This window comes from Artibeus jamaicensis, unplaced genomic scaffold (assembly GCF_021234435.1).
Source record: "Artibeus jamaicensis isolate MK-2021 breed Jamaican fruit bat unplaced genomic scaffold, CSHL_Jam_final scaffold_584, whole genome shotgun sequence".
NCBI classification, from domain to species: domain Eukaryota; kingdom Metazoa; phylum Chordata; class Mammalia; order Chiroptera; family Phyllostomidae; genus Artibeus; species Artibeus jamaicensis.
The window spans coordinates 10,961,926-10,983,849 of record NW_026522048.1 but is presented as its reverse complement, the minus strand read 5'-3'; the positions used below and the strand labels follow the sequence as shown (position 1 = coordinate 10,983,849).

The following is a 21,924-nucleotide window of genomic DNA, read 5'->3' as shown; positions in this document are numbered from 1 at the left end:
CCAATATCTGTTAAACTGAGAGTAAATTAGCTACTTCGGAAATTCATCTGCATTTGACAGGCAGGAAAAGGTCATGTGAAAGTGTCAGAATATGAAACTGTGCATTGTGTGCCTAAGCCTAGATAACACAAAGGACAGATATCAAAATATCAATTATTTCTCAGGACAAGACTGTGGGTAACTTATTTTTATCTTTTGCTAAAATTTTTGTGATAAACATTATTGTTTTCCCAAGAAAAATAAGATTTAAAAAAATGTGACTGCCTCAAAAATAATTTTTGTAAGTCCTATATTTTGTTATCTATTTCTTTTCATCTCAACCATTAGTATGCATAACAGAGAAGTGGGTAGTTTTTATGATTTCTACAACTCAGATATAAAATTCAATAATAGTTATTGTAAAAGAATAATATAAAATTTAAAAAAGTAAGTGATTCTAAACTTTTAGCAATTATTAGTTATGACAACAGTTTTTAAAATGGCCTACAACAATCATTTCTAAAAGTCCTTAAATCATAATAAAACAAGTAGATATTTCAAGGTACAATTTAGTAAATGGCACAGACATTAACAGACTTTGCTTATATAGTCTGTATTTTAGTATCATTTCTCTCTTTCTTGCTCACTCACTCAGAAGGGTAAACAGCTAGTTTTTAAATGGAATGGAAGAAAGTGTTGTTATATCAACTGCTCCGATTATTTTTATTCTTTGATCTAGATCACAGGTACATAGTACATAATTTCTTCTCTGGCTGCAACCTTACAAGTCTGCTATCCACTTGCATTACAGATACTCTTAAAGCATTGTCCTTTAATTTCTGATCATTTATACATTCTCAACTGCTCAGACCACACTTGTAGAGTTATTCCTTTGGTTCTGAACAGTAATAATGATAAATGGAGAGAAATACAAGTGACTATACCATAGCCATATGAAAAATTATATAAAGGCTTAAAATGGCAAAAATATTTTCTCATAATCATTTTTGTTTAAAATATTTTACTTAAGTTAAATATTTAAACTCAAAATAAGTATTATTAAATTTAAAAAGAATTGGAAAATTTGATATTCCCCAAAGATTTATAAAATTTATTTCAAGAATGAAAATAATTTTAATTTTACAAAGAATTAAACTGAAAGTATGTATGATTACAATGTTTCTAGTATATTACTACAGAAAATCAAAGTGATAAATGTCATCTCAAACATAACAGATTTACTATCTGGTAATTAAGGCAAGATTTTTTTTAGAATCAAGGCAAGATATTTTTTAATCTATTAAAGAATAATATGGTAAATTAAGTCTTATTTAACCAAGCAATGTCACACTTAGAAAGAACTCACAGAACTCTTACAAAGAAGGTAAGCTAGAAAACAGTCTAACTAAATTAATGAATATTAATGTAAACTCATTAAAACTACCATCCCTGAAAAACTAAAGGGAGAAAACCTACCACTGCTTACGCAAAACAATAAAGTGGGAAAATGGTATTTAGTAAAGTAGACACGTACCCTTTTTTCCATTTCCAATAGTGACCTATCGGCAAACCTTTCTTGTCTCTGCAAGTGAAGTAAGAAATATATGGAGAACATTATGCTAAATGAAATAAGCCAGTCAGAGAAAGACAACAAATACCATATGATCTCACTCATATGTGGAATCTAATGAACACACTGAAGTAACAAGCAAATTAGAAATACACTCACAGCAGGATGACAGCTCAGAGAGGTAGGTGAACATGGGGGTGGAAGGACAGGGCAAAAACGAAAAGGACTCATGGACATGACCACACTGTGGTGATTGTGGGGGGATACAAGGGGACTAAATGGTAATGGAAAAAATACAATAAAAATTAAAACAAAAAAGACAAATATATAAGGGATATAATGTAAGTGTAATGAAAATGAAGGAACTTTAAGTTGCTTATTTTTTATAAATCAAATTCAGAATTTGTATTATGAAGAGACTGTTTCAGCTAATTCTGATTTTTGACACTTTAAAATTTATATTTTAATTGCTACAAATGTGAAACAAGACCTAATAGACCATTTCAAGACATGTAAATGAATCCTAAAAAAAACTTAAAAGAATTTAAAAATTACATTCAAAAGCATCTGAAAATCAGAAATGGAACAATGCCATCAAATACAAGTTAAATTTACATAAAAAATTAGTATTTTATTGAGATTTTTTCATATAAAAACATTTTATTTTTTAATTATTTTAAAATGTTGTATCGATTATCCTATTATAGTTATCCTGATTTCCCCCTTTTGCACCTCTCTACCCAGCACTCTCCACTGCCTCAGGCAATCCTCCCACCATTTAGCAATTTTATGATTCATTTGCCAATTTCTTAGGTAAACAAACCAACCTTAATTAATAGTTTTAGTAAATATTATAGTTAAAGGTTATGTTAAAATTTCAATTAGTAAATCTGGTGAAGTGACATTTGACAAAGTTCATCAAGCTATTTCCTGCTACGTCAGGTCGTCCCTCCCTGGAGACTGTACATGGAGGAGGGTTGCTAGACTAAGGCAGGAGGTAAGGATTCTAGAATTCACTGACTAAATACTATCAAATACACCTAAACTTCAAGATTACTCCTCAGAAGAATAACAGTTCCCTTGGAAAACTCCATATAACTATCAACACTGCCACCTATATTCATAAATAGTTATGGGAATACTGTTAAAAAAAAAACAACAGGTGGACGGATTCACAGTAGACGTAAATGCCCAGGGTAAGTACTCTAAATTCTTAAATTAATTCTAGACTACTTAAATTCATTCTCTCTCTCTCTCTCTCTCTCTCTCTCTCTTTGTCCGTCTTTATCCTCACCCAAGGATATCTATCTATTTATCTATCTATCTATCTATCTATCTATCTATCTATCTATCTACCTACCTACCTACCTACCTACCTACCTGTCATCCTCACCCAATGATATTTTTTTCATTGCTTTTTAGAGAGGATGGAGAGAGAAACATCAATTGCTTGCCTCTAGTATGTGCCCATACCTGGGACTGTGCATATGTCTACACCAGAGACTGAACCCTCAACCTAGATAATGTGCTGTGATAGGGAATGGAACCTGCAACCCTTTGGTTATGGGGATGATGCTCCAAGCAGCTGAGCCACACAGGCCAGGGCTATTCTTAAATTTCTAAAATAACATTTATATAGTTTTTCCAATGAGATAGTCACTTTGAATATTTACTCAATTATCTTACACTTTGAATTATCCTTCACATCATTAATTCAATATAATGGGCATGATAAATGCCTGTGAAGGCAGAAACTGTCATATTTTTTAATACAATGACTTGTTTCTCTGGCCAGTCGACAGGATCAGAAATTGGTTTATGACCCAAATGCAGTTTGCTGTAAGTTATCCAGTGTCCCGTGAAATGGTTAAGAATAGGGCCATGAAAACTAACACTGCTCCATTCTGATAATAACTGGCTAATTCTATCAGTTCCCCTCTCTTGTCGAGTTTGACTGAGACACATAGTACAAACTAGATGACAATAGAGAGGAAGAAGAGCAGAGAAAAACAAAGAAAGCAGTAAGAAGTGGAAATGCAGATTAGCTGAGTCACTATGACAGGATGCTACGTTAGGCAGCAGCAAACATTTTTATTTGGAAAACATTATCAAAGTTCCAGAGCTGAAGATATTTTCAGAAAACTAGTTATGATATTTTTATATATGGAGGCTAAGCTACTAATATGACCTGAAGAATGATGACATTTCAGTCTACCACTAAGCCTAAGTATAAGCCAGCAAGTTTTAACTTGTATAACAACCCAAGTTTTTGACATGTCACTATGAAACGTATTCTTGTTCTGTCTTGTTCTCTTTTTTCCCCCATTTTTAAAATTAAATGTATTGGGGTGACATTGGTTAGTGACATTCTATGAGTTTCAAGTGTACAATTCTACAATACAGCCTCTGCATTTGCATTGTGTGCTCACCACCCAAAATCTTGTCTCTTTCTGTCACCCCACATTTGACCCCTTTTACCTTCTTCCTCCTACCCCCACCTTTTCCCCTCTGCTAAGCACCATACTGATCTGTGGCTATGAGTTTGTTTGTTTGTTCTGTGTATCTTTATAGTAAATCCTTACTAACTAATGAAATCTGAAGAGCCTTCATAACCTCTTCAAGTTAGTTTGAGCCCTGGAATTTCAGCAGTTTCTTATTTGGCATAGACAGCTGCTTCACAACATAACAGTGGTTAACAACAATAAAAAGAGACCTGGGAACAAGTATGAGTTCAACATAGAAAATTAATTTTAAAAAATTATAAAAAAGATGAGTGCAAAAAAATGGCCAAAGAAAGTATGAAGTATCTACAGGATCATTTACAGAACTAGAGATGACATTTTAGAGCAGTGCTTTCAAACTGGATTCCAAGAGTTGTACTACAGAAATGTGTTTATGCTAAAAAGTCCCATGTTAAATTTAAACAAGTTTATTTTCTTAACAATTACAGGACCCTTTAGAACTTTTAACATATAAATAGACCCTGTGAAATCTTTGAGATGTAGAATATATATTATTTCCCAAGTCTCTTGGATTACCGAGCCTTTTTTTTGAAGTGGGGGCAGGAGGAAGAGGAGGATAGAATGTGTCTATTACTGTCTCCCAGGAACTCGTGCTCCATGGAAAAAGTGCTTGGGAAACAATCCCTAGATCGTGTACATCCTGGATCAAATGAACAAGGCTGTGAGTTCTGCCTGGCTGTTTCAATTTCCTTGTCTAAAATAGTCTCCTCTAGGCTACTGCATAGAAGGAAGACAAAATAAGTTACAACTAAAATTATGTTCTTTCAGCATTATTGTATTGAATTGCCTATTTTTTTAAATAGAAAATACTCAGAATGAATAAAAATTATCGTAGAGAAATTTTGTAACTTTAAGGAGATTTACTATAAATAAATGCTTTTAATACCTTGCTACACTTGGTATGCTGAAAATAAGCACTTAAATCCTTCACAGATTATAACATAGGTATTAAAAGGCTTAAAATATTTAGACTTTTCCATTATGAGGCTACACTTCTATATTCTTAACTCACTTTAGAGAAAAGAAGAAATTATCAATAAACTGTATGATGCACTTTCTAATAAATAAACTATTGTCAGTAACCAAACTTATGGTGAGAATACTAGAGGACATTTCAGTGCAACCTTTCAGACAGAATAAATAAATCACAATCATCACCTCTAGAGTAACAAAGAGAAAAAGGTTCAAACCTGGGTAGCCTTTTCCAATTGCAATTTAAGATCTGTCAGTTCCATATTTGTATCATGCAGCTGTGCTTTCAGCTTTTCATTTTCAGCTAGAATTTGTTCATAAAGCTATAAAAATAAGGGAAGAACAAGTTATTTTCTGCTCTCCAAATATTTTATTAAGATTTCCTATTAATACTTTGCAATATTAAAACTTGTGTAGAAAGATTAATGTTAACTAACATGAGTTATTAAAAGATATGTTAAAAATACATTTTAATGCTTTGTGGTTGCAATGCAGAAATTTTTCATTATACAGGTGGGTTTGTCCTGCATAGACTCTTAAAAATTAGTGCCAGTATTTAAAATTTACGACTTTGCTGAAAGTTATTATTGAAAAGTTTCCATTAAAAAATTCAGTTTTTGTTAAAGAGGGACCACATATCTGCATAGTAATGATAGATGGAGCTAAGGAGACCCTGTGATCTTTATTTGTGGTCTGTAAGCTTTTCTGACTATCATGCCCTCTTAAATTCCTGACACTGAGAGGGAGTATCAATTGCACTTATTGTTACATTTGTATTATTTTTACTAAAGTTAAAAGACAAGTGAAATATTTCTTGAACACTTTCATAACACCTGAATTTACTACTTCTTTTTCCCTCATCTCTACTACAACCATGATAAATGGCTATAATAATCTCTTATCTCAACTATGCTAATGCTAGAATTATTTTCCTGACCTCCATCCATCTCATCTCTTTTGTACAGAGCAGCAAGAGTTAACTTTTCAAAATGACAATCTCAATTTTTATATACCAACTATTCTATTAATACCTTCATCTCATACATTAAGAACCCGTGAATAGCTTCCCCATGTTCTCAGTATAAGGATATCCTAAAAATGGTCTGTAAGGCATCATGTAGTCACGTCCAGTTGCAATCTCACACCCAGAGACGAACAAAGAACTTCTTTATTTGTTTCCTAGTAACAAATAAAGAAGTGTGTATGCGTGCTTGTACACATGCATACAAACATATGGGCACCCTGCCCCAATATCTCCCTTCAGTTTTATTACAGTATTGTAGTAAATGTGAAATAAAGTCCTGGGTATTTTCCCCTTTCCTTTAAACAACAAACAAATGAACAGCTATTTATATTCTACTTACCATTAATTGCTCCGAATTAAAAATCAGAGTAAGATATTTTAAGATACTGATTTCATTATGAGTTTCTAAGAATATCATAACATATATATCTCAACAAACAGATTATTTCAAATCAAACTTTACTAAATAACCCAAGTACCTTTTTAAAGTCAGTTGAGTCATCTTTTTCTAGCCTGCTACTGTAAGGTTTTCTTTCTTCTAAGTAACTGTATGATCCAGAGCGACCCAGCAAGGAATCATACCGATCACTAGTTGATGTGGAACTGGTTTCATACCTTCGAAAGGTGAATTTAAGTAAAAATCTTTATTATAGACTTTCATGACTTACATTAACATGCATCCTAGTATACAGTAGACAACATTCTCCCTCACCTATTATCTAATCAACTATTATAATAAATAATAAGTGGGAAGTTATTTTTAATGCTATTAATTTCCATTACTTGAGAAAAGGATGGACTATTTCTGTATCTAAAAATCAAAACTGGTTTGACCTAATAAACTTTTTCAAAAATTTTAAATTGTACTTTTTTCCCCACATTTTAACATCTCTGAAATCAAAACATGGCTTATAATTGATGGTGTATTATAGTTTAATTGATAGCATTTTTTTGAAAGTTGTGTATAATTGTGCTTTAAGTTAATAAAATTTTTGGTTTGACCAATTAACTATAGTCTATCTGAAGTGATGGAGAGATAACAGCTTTGTCCTAAAGATGAAGAACACACCTCATTTGTAAATGAGAATTCTCTTATCTGGTTCTGAGTTCAGGTTACATTTTCTAATAAATGCTACTGCCTCTACATTTCAACTCAACACAATCAACAGCACATAAATATTTGTTCCTGGTTTTACATGGCTTTGGATAACAATTATGGGTACGAGAAATGGAATGGAGATTAGATTCAAGGAAGTTCTCTAAAAAGATCAACAATGTTGAGCTAGATGACACTTCTTAGTATTTTCATTGGCCTTTTATTTAAAGCAGATGAGAGAGAAGAGTCTGAACCCGATGAAATAAATTTCTGGTGGGTTACATCAGCCTGTGATGTTAATAATAACAGTCATTGCTGAAGTAACTTAGGAAGGTTAGGAAAACTTGAAAGTTATACTGTTCTAAACATTTAAGAAAAATCATGATGTACTGTGACTACTGAACTAGAAGTAAAGCCAATGACAAAGAAATCTAATAACAGTTACTAGGTCATTTAAGTATCAATAGATTTTTATTACTCAAATATTTCATCAACATACAAAATCTATAAATATCTAGCCATATATTTTTGGAAGAATAATGAGAGAATAGTAAAAAATGTAAAACATACCTAGAAATGGAATCCGTCTAGAAAAAAAAAAAGAAAAATGAATGTAGGCATACTAAATTTTTATACTTCATTAAAGTAACTTATTGACTGAGTAAATTTAACATAACATCAATACCATTTTCACATTATTAAAGTAACATCTGTTACATTTAACATGTTTTAACTTTAACATGGTGTTCTTAGAAGTTCTAGAACACAGAGTCACTTTGTATTTTTATATGCACAATACCACATAATTACTTTTGGCAATTTTTGTCTTCTTTTCTGAATTCCTACAAATGCCATATAAATTATTTTTTAATTAGAAAAATAGAGACTAAAACACATAATCCATTACTTATACCAACTTAGCAGGAAAAAGTAACGTGTTCATATTTAAAAACGTCAAGGTTACTATGTGCCAACTCAAAGCAAGTAGTTTTCTTCTTTTTCTATTTTGGGGGCAATAAGATGATACAAAAGAACACCTAAGGTAGTTTATATATAACAGTATACACATATTTTGCTTAAAATTTACTTTCCTGAAAACCCAGCTATACATCCTTCAAAGTTTAGAAATTAGGGGATAGAAAATTATGATTACTTTAAATTTTCCCAAGCTAGTGGTATGCTATACTGAAGTTCCAATAATGTTTCTCATCTAAGTCATGAAATAGTTAATAGGACACTCACTGAATCAATAATTTTCAGAAAGACAACCCTTCAGAAATGGTGTGTTAAACTCCTGAATTTAGGTATTTTTAGTTTTCCATTATATTTATCTTCATATACTCTGTAACATTATTGGGTTCCTTTGGGGCTGGTAATTCAGACTAAATATATCTTACTAAAATCTATTTAAATTTCTCATGCAAAACTAATTTTGCACTTATGTTCTATTTTTGGATATGTTTTATTTTATTGATCCATTCTTTAGTTTTATAGCAATCAACAATTCTGAAGTTAAAATTTAATTTTTTAAATATTCAAATTCGTAAGAGGGTAGGTAGGTCTTGAAAGTTTCCACCACAAATGCACATACCACACATTGTAACAATGCATGGTGATGGATGTTGACTAGACTTATTGTGGTGATCACTTCTCAACATACACAGATATCAAATCATATTCTGTAAACCTGAAACTAATAACATCATATTTTTTAAAGATTTTATTTATTTGTCTTTAGAGGGGAAGGGAAGGAGAGAGGGAGAGAAACAGTGTATGGTTGCCTCTCGTGCATTCCCTGCTGGGAACTGGTCTGCAACCCAGGCATGTGCCCTGACTGGGAATTGAGCCGCGATCCTTTGGTTTGCAGGACCATGCTCAATCCACTGAGCTACGCCAGCCAGGGACATCATATGTTAATTATATCTCAATTTTTAAAAAGTGCAGAAACAAACAAAAGATATTCGGATTCAGGAAAATATTTGCACATAAAATAAAATGTGTACACATTAAACAAAAACATCATGTCTTACGTCAGTCTATACTCTGGGTTCACTGTCTTAAACTTTGTGAATAAAAACTCTAAGCAGTCACCGAAATCACTCAAATTTTATGTCTGTCTTTAAAAAATCATGGTGTTATCAGTTTTTTTTGTATTTAAATTGTGGTAAAAAACATAAAATGTACTATCTAAATCACTTATTAAGATTATACATCAGAAGTGTTAACTATATTCCCAATGTTGTACAACAGATCTCTGGAACTTTTTCATCTAGCAAAACTGAAACTCTGTACCCACTGAACAACTCAATATATCCACCTATCCCCAATCCCCAGAAACTACTATTCTACTTTCTGTTTCTATGAGTCTGAATACTGTAGATACCTTATATAAGGTGTCTCAAACAGTATCCCTTTCTTGTGTCTAGCTTATTTCACTTAGCATAATGTCCTTGGCTCCTTGTGTTTCAAAATTCTTTTCCAAAATAAAAATATCCTTTTAATTTTTCTGATTACAGTACCATAAACACATACAAAAGCACTGTGATATAAAAAGTTTCTCTATAATTCCCCATTCCTCAAATCCTCTAGAGTTAACCTTTTTTATACACATATATCCAGGTGAACACAAAATAGCTATCTATGCAAATACATTTTTTTTCATCTATTACCTACATCCCTAAATAGACATTTAGGGATATTTTCAGTATTTTGCTTTACGAGCCATGTTGCTATGAATATTGTGTAGATTTATTTTTACATACTCTAGTCATTTCCTTGGAAATAAACTCTAGAAGTGGAATTGCTAAGTTAACAGGCATGAACTTTTTGGCAAGGCTTCCGATTTGTAATGTTACACTAATCTCCAGAAAGAATGAATTTATGACAGTCCCCAAATCTTATATGAAAATGCCTGTTTCAAAACTTATCATGCCAAATACAGGCATTATTAACCTTTGTCAATTTCATTTTCTTTTGGTATTATGTCTTTGATTATTAATGAAATTACGTGCATTTTCAAGCTTATTGGCCATTTGTATTTCTTTTGTAAATTTATCAATTTAATGTATTATGCCCCATTTATTTTTTACTGTTTTTCATATAGTATAAATATCAATCTTTTAAATGTTAGAAAAAAGCCTAAGATTCTTTACTTTTAACAGAGCAAAACAAGGGTCTCAACTTGAATAAGGGTACCTTTTCTGCCATCTTAAAGCCTCATATGTTTAAATAATCAAATTTGTTAATCTTTTATTTATGGTTTCTTTCCTTAGTGTTATATTTAAATGCTTGGTTCCTAATGTCCTTTGCATGTTAAAGTTTTACCATCCAACAGTTTAATGAAAGCAAATCATAATATCCCAAGCTACAGAAGCCGTTTTTGCAATAACAGTATTATAATAAAGTAATTCAAATTTCTGTGGTAAAATTTATTAATTTTCTTTAAACTTATATCCCAAAGGCAAACAGCTTGAGCTTCATATTCAGTTCAGAATTTTCAAGAACCTTTTATCATCTAACATAATATTAACCTTTGAAGAAAAAAAGTGCATGTCAAAAAACCATTTTTCAAAGTAGTTAAACTTAGATTCCCATAAATTCAGTTTTGTTATCAAATACACTTTTGAGGTGATGATAACACTAGTTCAGAAAATGCACAGAGGAATTTTGCGGCTCATAATTTTTCACAGAAACATAAAGGCTCACCCAACAAATTTTCAAAGAGAGGAGCACACTTATTGGGTAAAAGTACTTTCCTAATCTATTGCAAAGGACACTGCAGGTGTGTCTTTTAATTTGCTTCCTCCTTTTCCTCATGTATAGAGTCTTTTTGGCATTAGGTGATGGTATGTAGCCACATTAGGTCTCCTGCAGCCTGAGTGGATTATTATAATCCCAGGCCTGTGAGATAAACCAGCCTGAAGATGAAGCCGACATAGAGGGTTATGTAACTGGAGTGCAATAAATTCTCTTTGTTTATAATCCAGTTTGAGTTGTGTTTTCTGTTACTTGTAACAGAAAGAATGCTAGCACAAAGCAAGATCTAAACAGTCTTTTATTTAAAATGAATAAAAACTGTTTAAATTGTCTGGAACTAAAAAAATTTTTTTCAAACAATGTTCTATTCAACCTTACTGTATCTCATGTATAATTTTAACAGTAAAACTTAAACACAACATGTATCAGTACATTTAAAAATTATAACTCTGAAAGCCAGAATGTCTTTTCCCTCTTATCCCAGTCTGGTGGGACATGAGATCTGTGTGTGACAAGGCAGTGAGAAGTGTCAGATGGGGATGGTGTACTAAATTCTTCTCTCTTGTTTACCTGTCCATTGTTTTTCCTTGAGAGGTGGGAATTCATAGGGTACTGCTGGTAAACAAAGATGATGGACAAGTTTATAGCATATAATAAATAAAGACAGGTAAACTGGGGGAGTACTGAAAATTGATAGGCAAAGAGTTTAAAAGTGACCAAACTTTAACCCTGAAAATAATTTACCTTTCGAAATGATTAATTTCTTACTGTCTCTCATGCCACATAGAAAAGAAAGTATCCTTTGGGACAAAATAAGTAAACCTGAACTTAAAAAAATATTTACAGTCACCACAAGTAACCAACTTCTGGTCACTTTACATTATAGATCCTTGCTGACCAAAAGAAATTTTAACAGTTCTATTTAGAAACTCCAAGTAAAAATGAGGAAGATATGACCAGAGTGACATTTCAGGCCAGAAGGGGCTGAGTTTGTAAGATTAGAGCTTACTCATGTTGCACAGCTCTACACCTGTGTGAACAGAGGTCTTTGAAGTATGTGGGCTCTCTGCAGCTGAACAACAGGCAGCCTGGGGGGAGGGAACTGGCTGCAAAACTTTCACCACTTGCTAGCTATGCCACCTCAAGTCTTTCAAACTTGTCTTAATTTCTTTATCTGTACTGAGAAAAAAACTGCCCTTTTCAGAAGACTGTTGGAAAGATCACTTGTAATAATGAATGTAAAAGTCCTTTAGAGACACTAAATTTCTAAACAAACGTGAAGAAAATTAAAATGGCCTATAGCCTTTTCCAGAACATGACTCTGATATTTCCAAAACTAAAATCTGGGTCTGGAAAGGGATCCACTCCTTCTGGATATTCTTTAGATATTTTTCTTTGGTCAAGAGTATTGTTTTTATGTTTGTTTTACTTTCCAACTTTGAAGATTAACTTATATACAAGAAACTACATCCATTTGTGTATACGGTTTGATGAGTTTTGACAGTTGTATGTATCCATAAATCCACCACTACAATCAAAACTCAGAACATTTTCACTGTCTCTAAAATATTCTTTGTGTATAAGGCAAAATATAAAATATCCCTTTCCAGTCCTTCCAGTCCTTCCAGCCCTGATCCCAGCAAACCACTGATGAGTCCATCCCCAGCATACAGATACGGTACATAGTAACTGTCTTGCATGAATAAATACAAATACAAGTAAAGTAATCCTTCAAAAATAGGCATACTTCCCCCTGGCCAGGTAGCTCAGATCCTTACAGTGTCACCCTAACACACCAAGGTTGTGGGTTCGATCCCTGGTCAGGGTGAATATAAGAAGCAACCAATGAATGCATCTGTAAGTGGAACAAACTGATGTTTCTCCTCTTCGCACCCCCCAAAATCAATCAACAAAAAAATATGCATACTTTTAAATACAAATAAAGGTTTTTACCTGAGTTTCTTTCTTATTGGATCCCTCTTCTGTATCTGATTGCTGTTCTTGTTCATTTTCATCACTCTAAAATAGATTGTCAATTTATTTTAGAAAAGTTAATAAAAATCTCTAATAATTGATATTTAAATAGTTTAGAGCTTTTCTAATTTAAAATGACCCTTGGAAAAAAACCTACCAGGGTAATGGATCAAAAGGAACACTGACTTTTAAGTGAAAAATTTTCTACCCTATTAACCTTTAGAGGAACCTTATTTGTTTGCATTGAATAATCTAAGTAGTTTAGTACATATGGCTAATTCAAGACCACCTACCGAACAACCTGATTTAGGAAATACTTTTATTAGGGGTGAGGAAGCTGGAGGCTTAGCGTGAGAAAGAAGAGAGTCCATTTTACAATGTAATAATACTTCATGAGCGTTAATAGTCAATATAAGTACTATTTAGCTATTTGACTATAATGAAGCAGCAAAAATAGAAAATTCACTATTTTAAGTAAGAAAGGCTGGATTCCATAATCTGGGCAAAATTTATGCAACAGCTGTATTATGTTTAGGTAGTTTATCCACTGGGAAATTCCTTGGGAGTTTATAGCACACCAAATAGAAAATTAGACTCTGTAGGTTAAATGCCTAGAATCCCAGAGTATGGGAATATCCTATTACCAGCACTGTCGAACTCATTTTCACCAGGGGCCACATCAGCCTCGTGGTTGCCCTCAAAGGGCCAAAATAATTTTAGGACTGTATAAATGTAACTACTTCTTAACTGTTAAGGGGTTGAAATTACATTCAGCCCTTTAAAGGCAACCACAAGGTTGATGTGGCCCCTGGTGAAAATGAGTTTGACACCCCTGTATCAGATGATCTTCAACATCTCAACAAACCTTAAATGGCTGAAAGAAAAGGGAAATTTGAAAACATATCCATCTTAGCTCATTATATAAACTAGACACCACAGGCTTTAAAACTAGATCATCTTAATTTAACATTGGTATAGATATTTTTAGTTATGTGACTTAGTACAAATTTATTTTAAAATTCTCTGAGCTATAGTTAAAACTTTACAGAATAGTTCTAAGGATTAGAGAGAATCTGTACAAGCGAGAATCTGGTGCCTAGTAAAAATGACATGTGAACACCAGGCCGGGAACAGGAGAAGTCAATGCTGTTGCTATTATTGTTTATTAACATAAATATCTTAGTTCCATATCAATAACTGATTGTCTTTCTGTATTGCAGTTTCAAGAAAGAACACAAGGACTGGAAATAAAAAATGGTGGTGGTGGTGTGGGGAGGGGGTAGAAAGCCCAGAGGTCTTGAAAAGTAGTAACTTAAGAGGACTTCCGCCAAGATGGAGGCGTAGGTGGAAGCACTTCGCCTTCTCACACAACCAAGTTTAAAAACAACAAAGTTTTAGCAACAAAAACGCAGCCAAACCATAGAAAATTGAAATACACGGAAGTCTGACAACAACAAACCCTTCAGCCAAACTGGTAAGAGGGGCAGAGCCAGCAGCAGAGCGGGGTCAGGCAGGAAAGATCCACTGGACCCAGCCGGGAGCGCGACCCTGGTGCACCAGCAGCCCTGGGCGGATCCCAGGTGTGGAGTAGCGGGCGAACCCACTGAGAATGCAAGGCCTTGGACCCACTGAGGGTGGACCATGGTCAGACATTTGTGTGCAGATAAACCGGTGAAGGACTAGCAGTGGTGAGACGAACCATGTAGGCCCCAGCGGCAGACAGAACCGCCATTGTCCCTCTCTGACACCGCCCCAACAGAGAGCATCACAAACCAGCAACCTGGGTGGCTGGTGAACAACTAAGCCTCCACTCCTCATACATAATGGGCACAAACAGATCAAAACATGGCTCAACAACAACTCAGAGTCCCAGAGCCAATAACTCTAAGTGACCAAGAAATAGCCAAACTTTCGGATGCACAGTTCAAAACACTGGTGATCAGGATGCTCACAGAACTGGTTGATTTTAGCCACAAGTTAGAGGGACATATGGAACCTAAACTAATTGAAATGAAGGGAAATACACAGGAAACAAATAGTAATAGAAAGGAAACTGAGACTCAAATCAAAGTAGACCAGAAGGAAGAAAAAAAATGACCAAACAGAAAAGAATGAAGAAACAAGAATTCAAAAAATTGAGGAGAGGCTTAGGAACCTTCAGGACATCTTTAAACATTTCAACATCCGAATTATAGGGGACCAGAAGGGGAAGAGGAATAGCTACAAGTGGAAAACTTATTTGAACAAATAATAAAGGAGAATTTCCCCAATCTGGCAAAGGAAATAGACTTCCAGGAAATCCAGGAAGCTCAGAGAGTCCCAAAGAATTTGGACCCAAGAAGGAACACACCAAGGCACATCATCATTACATTAGCCAAGATTAAAATGAAGGAGAGAATCCTAGAAGCAGCAAGAGATGAGGGGACTGTCACCTACAAAGGAGTTCCCATCAAACTGTCAGAGGATTTCTCAAAAGAGACCTTACAGGCAAGAAGGGGCTGGAAAGAAGTATTCCAAGTCATAAAAACCAAAGACCTATTACCAAGATGGCTCTATCCAGCAAAGCTTTCATTTAGAATGGAAGGACAGGTAAAGTGCTTCTCAGATAAGATCAAATTCAAGGAGTTCATCATCGCCAAGCCCTTATTATATGAAATGTTAAAGGGACTTACCTAAGGAAAAGAAGATAAAAAAACATGAACAGTGAAAGGACAGCAAACTCGCAGTTATTAACAACCACACCTAAAACGAAAGCAAACTAAGAGGACAGCTAGATCAGGAGCAGAACCATAGAAATGAAGATCACATGGAGGGTTAGCAACAGCGGAGTGGGAGAAGGAGAAGGGGGGAGAAGGTACAGAAAATAAGTAGCATAGTTGATGGGTAGAAAATAGATAGGGGGGAGGGTAAGAATAGTATGGGAAATATAGAATCTAAAGAACTTGAGACACGTGGTCATAAACTAAAGGGGGGGAATGATGGGGACAGGGGTGTGCAGGGTGGAGGGGAATGAAGGGGGGAAATAGAACAACTGTAATGGCATAATTAATAAAATATATTAGAAAAAGTAGTAACTTAAAACAAGGAAACTAGTAATACTAGAGCAAAAAGCTGCTTAACTTCACACCACCGTTTGACACAGCCCTTGGTTCTTTTTGTATGTTGTATGATACAGGTGTGGCTATGAAGGGAAAGGAGAGCTGTGCTTTGATGGCTGATGACAACACAATTCAATGCAGGCTCAAATTAAAATGATAAGTATCGCCAAAATGGAAGGATCCTTATAGTGCCAGAAGCTGGAGTCGAAGGAACAACTGGTCTGAATAAAAATGGGGAAAAAATAAATGCTATAATATAATAAATACAGCTTTGCCTATGAAACTCCTAACAGGTATTAGTTATTAAGAAGATAAAATAACTTTCAATATTAAGTTCTTTTAAAATTAATTTATTTTTTATTGATTATGCCATTACAGTTGTTCTATTTCCCCCCCTTCATTCCCCTCCACCCTACCTCCCCGTCCCCGTTAACCCCCCTTTAGTTTATGACCATGTGTCTCAAGTTCTTTAGATTCTATATTTCCCATATTATTCTTGCCCTCCCCCCTATCTATTTTCTATCTACCATCTATGCTACTTATTTTCTGTACCTTCTCCCCCCTTCTCCTCCTCCCACTCCCCTGTTGCTAACCCTCCATGTGATCTTCATTTCTATGGTTCACTCCTGATGTAGCTGTCCTCTTAGTTTGCTTTTGTTTTAGGTGTGGTTCTTAATAACTGTAGTTTGCTGTCCTTTCACTGTCCATGTTTTTTTATCTTCTTTTCCTTAGGTAAGTCCCTTTAACATTTCATATAATAAGGGCTTGGCGATGATGAACTCCTTGAATTTGATCTTATCTGAGAAGCACTTTACCTGTCCTTCCATTTTAAATGAAAGCTTTGCTGGATAGAGCCATCTTGGTAATAGGTCTTTGGTTTTTATGACTTGGAATACTTCTTTCCAGCCCCTTCTTGCCTGTAAGGTCTCTTTTGAGAAATCTGCTGACAGTTTGATGGGAACTCCTTTGTAGGTGACAGTCCCCTTATCTCTTGCTGCTTCTAGGATTCTCTCCTTCATTTTAATCTTGGCTAATGTAATGATGATGTGCCTTGGTGTGTTCCTTCTTGGGTCCAAATTCTTTGGGACTCTCTGAGCTTCCTGGATTTCCTGGAAGTCTATTTCCTTTGCCAGATTGGGGAAATTCCCCTTTATTATTTGTTCAAATAAGTTTTCCACTGGTGGCTGTTTCTTTCCCCCTTCTGGTACCCCTATAGTTCGGATGTTGGAGCGTTTAAAGATGTCCTGGAGGTTCCTAAGACTCTCCTCATTTCTTTGAATTCTTGCTTCTTCATCCTTTTCTGTTTGGCCATTATTTGCTTTCTTCTGGTCCACTCCATTGATTTGAGTCCCAGTTTCCTTTTCATGCTATTGGTTTCCTGTGCAATTCCATTCATTTCAATTAGTTTCACCTTCATATATTTGTCTAATTTGTGGCTATAATCAACCAGGTCTGTGAGGATCCTGATGACCAGTGTTTTAAACTGTGCGTCTGAGAGTTTTGCTATTTCTTCATCGCTTAGAGTTATAGGCTCTGGGGCTTTGAGATCTTCTTGAGCCATTTTTGGTCTGTTCGTGCCCTTGAAGTGTGAGGAGCGGAGCCTTGGACTCCCAGGTCGCTAGGTTGTAATGCTGTATGTGGGGGCGGGGTCAGAGTGGGGAAATGGCAGCGCCCACCGCTGCTGCTTGCCGTGGGGACCCGCTGGATCTCGGTCCAATCGCCCACTCCCTCGCTTGTCTATCTGCGCACAAATGCGCGACCACAGTCAACCCGCAGCCCTGCTCCCTCGCTGTTTCCCCACGGTCACTCGTTGGGTTGCTTGCTCGGTCTCTCACTAGGTCCAACCCTGCGCCTGGATTCTGCGCGCCTGAGTCCATCTGACCGAGTTTTCCTTTGCAACCCCGCTCCACCAGCTGCTGGTTTTGCCCCTTACCAGTCAGGCTGAAGAATTTGTTGTTAACAGACTTCCGAAAAGTTCAATTTTCTGTGTTCTGGCTGTGTTTTCTGTTGCTAATATTTAGTTGTCTCTAAACTTGGTTGTGTGAGAAGGCACCGCGTCTCCACCTATGCCTCCATCTTATAAGTTCTTATTTTAAGTAATAAGTTCTATGTCTGGGTGCTAAGACTGTGAGGTTTTAATTTACTATTAAAATGTTACCAACAGTCAATTAAAATCAACCACACATCATGTACTTTCTAATGGAGCAACAACAATACCTTGCCAAAAGAATATTAAACCAGAATCTGATCAATTCTCTACTTGCAACTACCCATTAATAGGAAACAGAAAAAACTATATTGCCGGAAGATTAAAGCCCAGTTCATTAGAAAACAACTGTAAGGGAAAAAAATGAATGGATGGAAAAACTCACAGATTAAAAGAGACTTTAAAGATGGTCCTTATTTGAATGCTAAGCAAACTAGCAAAGCATAAACTACAACAAACCATTTATGTCATACATGAACTAACTGGACATTAAAAGAGACTGGATATTTAATACTAAGGATTTAGTGTTTATTTAACAGTAAGGGTGCTCATGGTATTGTTAATCATTATGTGATATAATACTGTATTTACTATTTTTAGTAATTTTTATAAAGATATCCTTATCTCTTAAAAACATACTGAAATTTTTACAGATGGAATGATATGTCTAAGATTTCTTCAAAATAATATGGGAGTTGGGGAAGTGGTGCGGAATTAGCTTAAATAATGAATACACAGGGTGAGTCATTATGCTTTCCTGTTACTTTTGTATGGTTGAAGTTTTCTATATTAAAAGAAAAAAATGTAAAAAATCAAGAGGTAAAAAAAAAAAAAACAAACCCAAACTGCAAAACAAAGTACGTTTGTCCACTATAGTTGTTGTATGTTATATTAAAATAGCATAAATTTCTCATTAACATCTACCCCAGAGTTCCTTTTTCTTCTGTATATGAATAGTACCAGGCATTCAATCAGGAATTGGGGGAAAAAATTAAATTCTATAGGATTAATTGCTCTGATTTGGTAAGAATTGTCTCTATCTAGCACCAGTGGAAATAGAAATAACTGTTATGCATATATCTTATATTCATATTCATAAAAATGGGATACTTTCAAGACTCTAAGAGTGCAGTTTAGTACATATATATATATATGTGTGTGTGTGTGTGTGTACATATGGTGACCTGAAGCTATTATTATTATTATTATTCCAAAAGAAATCCTGCTTTTAAGCAATACCAAAACTCTAAGTAGTTAACTATCCTTTATAGAAGAGCTTTTCCTATTTCATAACTTGGCTTAAAAACACATAGTGACGATCTAAAGAGTATATAATCTGAGGCATGTAAGAAATTATTAGTATGTACTTTTGAAAAGAAGTATACTATCAAGGAGTTGTATTTTAATAGGTTCTCACATCTTGTGTCCAAAATGAAACTCCAGTAGATCTTCTTTTCTCTCTTGGTCGCCGACGTTCTCTGATTGATTTAGGTTGTGATTTGTCTTCTCCTTCTTTCTCCTCTTCTTTCTTTTCTCCCTCTGTTAAGGATTACAATGCACCACATGGTAGCAATGTATCTTGACAGTATTTTGCAAGGCAAATGTAAAAACAGTTCTAAGTCAGCCTCCTTTGTGAAGCCTTCTAAAATTTCCTAATCATTATCAAATTTTGCTCTTCCATGCTTCTATAACACGTGGTTTAAACGTGTATTTGTATCTCTCATCAGATACATACAGGAGAATCAAGACAAGAATTTTAATTACCTCATTTTCCTACTCCCTAAAACAAAAATGTTGCTCAAAAGATACACTTAATAATATTTGCTGAACAGAAAATAAACCCTAAGAAGAGAATGAGGTCTTACTTATTAATTAATATCTGATAGGGAGATAGTTACTACACCTAAAGTTAACACTTCAAGGAAACAAGCAAACAAACATTTCTTAATGATTCAATAGCTAGTAGGCATTATATCACTTTATCCTTCTACTAGTCCCATTCCTTGTTCAGCAAGATAAATATTATTCATCAAGATACATATATCAGTAACTTCACTTCTATACCATGTAAGAGCAAATCCTTTTCCTGGGAAAATATTTATCTTACATAAAAAAAAAATCAGTGTGAAAAATATCAGTCTTAAAATCTGTTTCCTTCCTGAAGTAATTAAAATGGCTTCAAACATATATATTAGAAGATTATGGCCTCTGAATGTGCTTTAAGAGGTAAATATATGTGGAACAAAGCAATGATTTCTAAAAGGCTCTTTGTATCACTAGTGAAGAGTCCCAGCAAAAGATAGGCCTAAATTATAAGTATTTAGAGGGTTTTTTAAGTTACTTTTTGAATCAGTTTATAGCAAAGACCTCAAATTACAATGCCTTTCAATGGCCACGTAATAAAAATGTATCAAATGGGCCAGGAGGGCACGGTTCCGAGGGGCTGGGGGGCTGCTACTACTGGGCTCTAGACAATTGATGACACGTGAGAATTCAGACCCAGTGATGCCAAGTCTTCCAGTTATTCAACAGAAGACTGAAATCTGAACTATTATGCAAATACTTTTAAATATTGGCTCAAAATTTCGATAAACATGTGGACCTCTCGACTTAATGGATTAAAGAACTAAAACATCTCAATGACCAAAAAAAGAAAAGCAGCTGGAAATTAGGAATAACTTAATTTTCCGAAGTCTACCCTACATGATTATTGTTGCTATTTTCATGACTAAAGCTATGAAAATTTGCTTTTAAAACAAAAAATGTCTGTAATAAGAAATAATTTTATTTAGTACCCATCTCTGATGTACAATAGAAACCAATTAGAATTTAAATTAGAAAGTTTATATGAAATAACAGGAAACGCTAATAGTGAGCACCAGTATGCCAATATAGCTGAAAAAATGTCAATTTTTAAAGAAATAAGCATAAAAACAACTTTGTTTTAGAAAAGACGTAACATGTGTTAAGTGATTTTAGTTTGAAACAATTCCACCAAAAAGTGTAAAAGATACGAACAGGCAAAAAGTAACTTAAAACACTAACAAACTGCTCCATCAGTTCTTGTATACTAACTTTTCTATATTAGTAGACATAAAGATTTTTATGATACCTTAGCTTATAAAAATACATGTATTTAATGCCAGTTCATATAATTTCCTTTTTTCATTTTCTACTTCTCTCATTCTCAATCATCTTATCATTTAAGTAGAATGACCCCCAGTTTAGAATGCTACTTCTTTTCTGTTGAAATGTTAATTAGGAAATAACAACACAAAGGATTATTTGAAGGAAACATGGTGTTTTCAAAATCTGGTTTTCTTACCTCTTTCATTTTCTTTTGTTAATCCTCTTGAATAAGCAGAAGTAATACCCACAAGACTATTTGGCCTGTTTAGTTGACTGGAAGCGTACAGTGAACTGCTCATGGTAGAAAGTGAAGAGGATGGAGTGGTTGAACTTGAAGTTGATACGGATCTGTAACGCTGGTAAGTCTGTGAAATATTAGATTAAAAATCCATCTGAAATATTATATAATTAAAAACACACAGAACACTTAAATTCACTTCAATGGAAAAGTGATGTTATATTCATGTCAAAATAATTCAGATTTCTAATTAAGATCCTTAGGAGTATTTTGTATATGGTTTGTTGATAAAAGAAATCTCTCTTGGGTTTGAAAATCACAAGAATTATTCCTAGTGTTTGACCTAGCAGTGTCATTGTATAGTATTACCTCATCATATGTTCTGGAATACTTTTGCTTATATTCATCTTCTCTAGATGTTTCTGACTCCTTTTTTTCCTCTTGCTTCTCTTTATCCTGTTTTTCTTTTTCTTCTTTTTCTTTTTCTTCATTTTCTTGTTCTCTGGTTCGTGTAGAACGACTTCTTCCTATTGTTTTTTCAGCTTCCTGGAGATCAGTCAGTGTCACCCCCTGCACACA

At 34.4% G+C, this 21,924-nt stretch overlaps 1 protein-coding gene across 6 annotated transcripts in view; it reads right to left on the bottom strand.

The window, feature by feature from the left end:
• Window positions 1-21,924, bottom strand: part of PPP1R12A (protein phosphatase 1 regulatory subunit 12A) — a 146,796-nt gene that overhangs the window by 6,388 nt on the left and 118,484 nt on the right. For all 6 annotated transcript variants that reach the window (XM_037158485.2, XM_037158486.2, XM_037158489.2 and 3 more), the window contains 8 exons: window positions 21,715-21,915; window positions 21,304-21,472; window positions 19,396-19,517; window positions 12,873-12,938; window positions 7,734-7,750; window positions 6,547-6,682; window positions 5,262-5,366; window positions 1,514-1,561 (listed from right to left, as the gene is read on the bottom strand). In XM_037158485.2, the coding sequence (XP_037014380.2) occupies window positions 1,514-1,561; window positions 5,262-5,366; window positions 6,547-6,682; window positions 7,734-7,750; window positions 12,873-12,938; window positions 19,396-19,517; window positions 21,304-21,472; window positions 21,715-21,915 (864 nt within the window). The remainder of the gene's footprint in view (window positions 1-1,513; window positions 1,562-5,261; window positions 5,367-6,546; window positions 6,683-7,733; window positions 7,751-12,872; window positions 12,939-19,395; window positions 19,518-21,303; window positions 21,473-21,714; window positions 21,916-21,924) is intronic.